Genomic DNA, 6,166 nt, shown 5'->3' with positions numbered 1-6,166 from the left:
AATCCTTCACGTTACCTTCGAACAACAGGAATTGATTTTTTGGTTTACAAGTTCTACCTGCTGTTTGAGTACTCCTTTGCTTGGAGGAGCTGGGCAATCATATTGGATTGTGTTCCCCATTGTAAAGGCTGAGCAGTTCATATCTTACGTTATCCTCAAAACAACCCCTCTGACTTGCATTCACTAGGCAGCAGGGTCAGAGAAACCTCATCCTTTCTCCAGGAATAGAATTGCAACATAAAATCTACCCCCCTAGAAAATACACAAACATTATTTTATAACCAGGCAAAAATCTCATTTGATAAGCTGTCTGCATAGCAAACGAGCTAAATACAAGATTAACTTATGGATTCCCACTGGTTTACTAGAGTACTGTCAATGCATGCTTACTGCTGACTGCTGAGCCTACACTGCTAACATGTTAACTAAGTAACATGACCGGGTTGACATACAATTCAAATTTCCTCTTGTCCAAATAGAAGTTGTTTTTTGCAGCCATAACTTTTTTCTGCACCTTACCTTTTTACAAGGGCAATGCCCAACTGGCACACATTGTCAATACAAGTTAACTAGTTAAACCAGCGAGGCCATATACTACCGGATGTACGCTAGCATCATCCCACCTTGAAATAATTACATCAGCTCTATGTTATTATGTTAGATTACCATTCATGACATTCTATGTGTACAATCAACGCACACTTATATTCCACTAATTACTTGCACTTACCAGAACACCGCATCGTCTATCTTCTCTAGTAAGATCATAATTCGTACAGCATCAGTATCGGCATAATCAATTGCACCACAGATCGATAGATACAGTTTTGCTATAAAGATGTGTGTCATATTGTTATAACAGCAGATTCAACCATAAACTCGCCATATAGACATCTCATGCTGATCTCTCATCAGTGATGCAGCAGAAATTAAGTGTTGCCCGCTCTTTGATTATCATTTAGCATCTTACCAGTAGTACAAAACTCACACCATTAAAATCTTAATGTTATTATGATCTTAAAGTTATACCAGAAATCCTTCACATTACCTTCAAACAGCAGGAATTGATTTTGGTTTACGGATTCTACCTGCTGTTTGAGGCCTGCTTTACTTGGAGGAGCTGTGCAATAATATTGGATTATGTTTATATATGTCCCGATTGCAAAGGCTGAACAGTTCATATCTTACATTATCCGCAAAATAAAATGTCCATGAAAATGTTTTCTCCTCTGACTTGCATTCACTAGGCAGCAGGACATGGTCAGAAAAACCTCATCCTTTCTCCAGGAATAGAATTGCAACATAAAGGCCACCCCCTTCAAGAAAATACACAAATATTATTTTATAACTAGGCAAAAATCTCATTCGATAAGCTGACTGCATAGCCAACAAACTGAATACAAGATTAGCTTATGGATCCCTACAGGTTCACTAGAGTATTGCCAATACATGCTTGCAGCTGAGCCTACACTGCGAACATGTTAACTAAGTAACATAACCGGGTTGGCATACAATCCAAATTTCCTCTTGTCCAAATAGAAGTTTTTTTTTTCTGCACCTTACCACTTTTTACAAGGGCAATGCCCAACTGACACACATTGTCAAGACAAGTTAATTAGTTAAACGAGGGAGGACATATACTACGGGATGTACACTAGCATCATCGATCCCACCTTGAAATTGTACATCACTCAATCATCGGCTGGGAAAAGCCAAGTCGGGTGCCATCGTGGGTCGGGATTCATCACCTTCATGGCCGCCGTCACCTTGGATGGCAGTTGCTCCATTTTCCTATCTTTGACGTTGTACACAATACAGTCATCCTGAGGAGGATTCGCCATCCGCTCAGGCACATAGTAGATGCAATCTTGCGGAGCCGCAGAATTTGCAGGAAGCGAGCGAGAGCAGTGTGCGCTGACGAAGAGGGTTCGCCCCATCAGTGTATGCACCTTGCTCCAGCTCCCACGAGAGTCAATCTGATCCACCCACTCCCAAACCTCGAACTGCGTTGATCCTTGAACGGAGGGGAGTTCCACCATCAGCAGCCGGTCGCCGGACACGACGAGGTAGAAGAAGAAGCAGCGCCTTTGGTTGGCAGGCAGGGGCAGGGCAGGGTCCATGGGGTTTCTTGGCACGCCCTGTATGCACTTGACTGACCGGATGTGGGTCTGCCTATGGCTGATGTCCAAGAACCGGATGTCCAACAGATGGAGCTCCGGCAGCTCGGAACCGTCGTAAGGGTACTTATCCGTGAGGACGCAGAGCTTCCCTTGGAAGAGCGCAATGTCGACGGCGAAATGGGTGTTCCCAGGGGTTGTCCATACCATGGTTGGGTAGGGCCCTTCACGTCGTGGAAAGAAATGTACCTTGCCCTTGTGCAGAACAGCGACAATGTGGTGAGACACCACCACCTTGCGGATCCCGCGGTGGCCACGGTGAGGCGGGTCGTGGAGGCGGTCGGAGAGGTTGATCCTTTGAGGGGTGGTCTCCCTGGACCTAGAGAAAGGATCCATGAGGTAGCAGCGGCAGAAACGGTCCTTGAGGAAGAGCACGCCGCCGGCGGAGACGCGGAGGTCGATGCCGCGCCAGTCGACGGGCGGGCGGTGGAGGGCGCCGTCGGGGAGGGCGAGCAGGGTGTTGTCGCGGCGGAGGAGGTAGGGTAGCGGCGGGGCCAGCGGCTGCAGGCGCGCGGCGGAGCGCCACGGGCGGCAGACGGCGCGGACGCGGACGCGGTCGGCCTGGGAGGGCAGGCGTGAGAAGACGAGGCCCAGCAGCTCCGGCGGGAGCTCCGTCCATGGTGCGGCCCTCTCGCCCTGTGAGCGTGAGGCGTGCCGAGGCATCCGGCGCGCGAGCAGCTGCAGTGTCGCCGTCGCTGCCTTCACGCTTGGCGCGAAGAGGCCGAGCCACCGGAGCAGGGGCCCCATCTCCTCTCCTTGGGGCACTGAGGAACGGCGTCCAGCGGCACCGACTCAGCGGGAGTGGAGCGCCGACTCGGCCTCGGCGCAGATCCGACCGAACGCGCCGCCACCGCCTCGCCTAATCACGCCGGCCCGCATTCCTCCCCCTCAGCGCGCGCGGCATCCTGCTGCTTGGGCCTCTCTCTCTTCAAGTCGATTTGACGGCGGCGCGCGGGCGGTGGTATGGTTAGCAAGGGAGGGTTTGTGGTGGCAGCGGCGGCCGGATCCTTCCCGGACGAGCTCGGGGGACGGATTTTGCCGTCTTGGTCTGAGGAGGGTTTTTGGGAGTGGAGGGGTCTGGTGAGGACTGTGGAGTGTGACTGGGCGCCTCTGTGCGTCCGAGGAAGACCTCAAGATGCAGGGGGTAACGGGCCGAGACACAAAAAAATAGGTCCAAACCTGGCCCGATCCCTTCGGCCCTCCTATTCGATGCTATTTTGCCACTGACGAAAAACCGAAAATGAGTGGTATTTTAGCACTTTTGATTTTCAAATGTGGTATTCTGGCACTTTCGGTTTTCAGGTGTGGTATTTCGGGTATTCTCTCTCTTTTATCTGAAGCTTGAGTAACCGGTCATCAAACATTCAACGAGATTACGCAAAGGCTCCCTGCCTTCATATATGAACTGTAGTGTTGTCGCAAAGAGCAGAGTAGCACAAAACGAACGGGTACTCATAGCTTGTCTAGATGACGCAAGGTTCCGTCCAGAGTCTAGGATAGTACTGAAATTCAGAAAAAACAAGCATCGTAAAAAGAATATTCAGACAATAGAAGGTAACACATCTTTTCCCCCTCCCATTGTCTCTAGAGACTGAGCATTATGTGAGCTTCACACAGCTTCTTGGGCTGCATACATGTAAATTTCCTTAAGCCAAACATATTGTAGAGTTACTTATTGTTAAGGTACTAGGAGTAGAAAGAAGCAGAATGTGTGCTTCCTAACCACCAAGTGCAGGCAGCCTGAAGAACTGCGCCCTGAAGAAGCAAGCGGCAACAAGCCTGATACTGCTAGTGTATTCGATTCTCCAATTCGCCGCAGTTTCAGCTCAGCAAGGTATGATGGTAGTTTCTAGCTCCTGATTTTTTTTAGAGAAAAGGCATTTTGGCCCGGCTTTATAGAAAGCACACAAGTTCAAACATAGTTTATTACAGTTCTCATCACTGGAAGTACCGGGAAAAGCAGCTAAAAACAAAAGAGAAAAATTGGGAAGGAATTACGCAGTGCCTGCCTCAACAGAACAGATACCAGTTCTACAAAAAAAAACCACACCAGCTAAACGAGCCGCCCTACAGAATCATCCGACTCCCAATTGATTTCTAGCTCCTGATTGAAGAATAAGCATGTGCTATTTATCCCTTAGGTTTCTATTTTGTAATCTTTTCATCTCTAATCATGCCAGTATTCTTCTTTCGATACACTGAACATAAAATTCAATCTCAGAGTAAGTAATATTATACACTAACCGTCCGAAACATGTTGTATGGTATCTCGCAAGGTATAGGATATGTGCATATCTGAAACATCATATCCAGAGTAATTTAAATCTGTTACTAAAAACAGCCACCAAGATATGCATAATCTAAATCATGTAAACAAAGAAATGGAAAGACTACTACCATCGTCAGATCCACAGCTAAAAGTAGCATAACCAGTTATATTTACTGCTCTTAAATTAGACGGCAAAACTTTTGAGTCTGTGAAACCATGGCCCCACTTCCAATCCTCTTAGATTCATTGTGTGGTATGCAAACAAGATACATTCAACTCTACTTTGTTTCTACAGCTTATAGCCTGCTACTACTGCATTGGTCCTCCGGCAAATTATTACTCCAATCTGTAACCTTCATTCCATAGTAAACACAAAAAAATATGTTTTGTACTCAACGGAGTATTTGGGTTGATTAGGTCGACCGCCATAAGTAAAAATTCTACTAACATAATAACTAGTACCACTATCCATTGAGGCCATGTATGGCCATGCACAATCTGAACGAAATGTTGAGTAATCAACCCTCAGTAGCAGCAGTCAGAGACAAAAATCGCTGGAGGTACTCATCTTGATTTCGGCTGGAACATCAGTAGGATCTCCGACGAGATGGGCAGAGGGACTGCTCCGGCACCAACTGGGACTGTATCCTTACGGCGGCCCAGCTCGGCATCCCTGAGTGCGGCAAGAGCCGACTGGGACTCGTGGAAAGCATCCCCGTCCGCGCCTCCAGACGTGACGGCCGCCACCAGCCGGCGCAGGCAGCGCCGCCTCCTCCTCTGCCAACCGCACCTCAGAGTCTGCGGCATTCCATGGAATTCCAAAGGCAGGCAGAGCGGGCGGGGGCGGCGAGGGCCCGGAAGGAGGAGGAGATGTGCAGAGCCATCTGTGGCGGGCGCGGCAGCTTCGGAGGGGGCTCCGATAGGGGCTGCCGCAAGGGTAGGCTCGTTGCGGCGGCGCTTAAAGAATCCGGCGCTTGAAGAAGGTTAGCTTTCTGCCCTCGGATCGCCTCCCAATGGTCACGGCGGCGGGCGGCCCCGTCGCTCTCGCCGCCGGCGATTCCAAGGAATCAATTGGTGAGAGTGGGATGAGAAAGGGCCGAGCTCGTGACAGGTGGGTCAGACCAGGGAGAGAGCCACACACACACAGGTGGAGGCGTGGGGATATTGGACTCAAAATGACTTCCCTACCCTCTTTCTAACTACTAGCAATTGTGCACGTGTTAACCAAATTAAGCAGGTCAATGTGAAGATAATTTTTTAATATTTCATAAAAATACATTCCCTAAATTTCCTTGAGTTCTTCGTGTGATTCCTCTGAAATTCTAATCAACTAGTGTGGTGTTTACATTTTATGGGGATAGTTCTAATAGTAATAAACTTATCTATGTTACTTATTGGGATAGCCTTACATGCTATAAGATTTTGAGATTCTAAATGTTTTATTTTGCTTTTAGAAAATCCAAACCGTTCAAATGTATACATTAGATGTAGGTTATTTCCGGTCGGCGGTCGGACCGACTCGCTTTAAAAACTATAGGTTCCTCTTAAAGTAGATATTAAGAAGATTTTGCCTCAAGTTTAGATTTTCTTTAATGGCACAAGTTCAGAATCTAGACATTAGCTTTTCAATTTAAACGTTCATAGAAGGTATATACAGACCATATAATTATTCATTAATTCTAATTTTATAATAATATAGGACCCATATTAAAATTTCGCA

The 6,166-nt window shown here is 47.6% G+C and overlaps 1 protein-coding gene across 1 annotated transcript; it reads right to left on the bottom strand.

Moving 5' to 3' along the window:
- Positions 1-1,361: 1,361 nt before the first annotated feature.
- Positions 1,362-5,567, bottom strand: LOC127327646 (uncharacterized). The gene has a single exon (XM_051354419.1). The coding sequence runs from the start codon at positions 2,922-2,924 to the stop codon at positions 1,692-1,694; it is 1,233 nt and encodes a 410-aa protein (XP_051210379.1). The 5' UTR covers positions 2,925-5,567; the 3' UTR covers positions 1,362-1,691.
- Positions 5,568-6,166: the final 599 nt, after the last annotated feature.

This window comes from Lolium perenne, chromosome 1, assembly GCF_019359855.2.
Source record: "Lolium perenne isolate Kyuss_39 chromosome 1, Kyuss_2.0, whole genome shotgun sequence".
In the NCBI taxonomy this organism is placed as follows: Eukaryota; Viridiplantae; Streptophyta; class Magnoliopsida; order Poales; family Poaceae; genus Lolium; species Lolium perenne.
The sequence above is the reverse complement of the archived record's forward strand: the minus strand, read 5'-3'. Positions and strand labels throughout refer to the sequence as shown.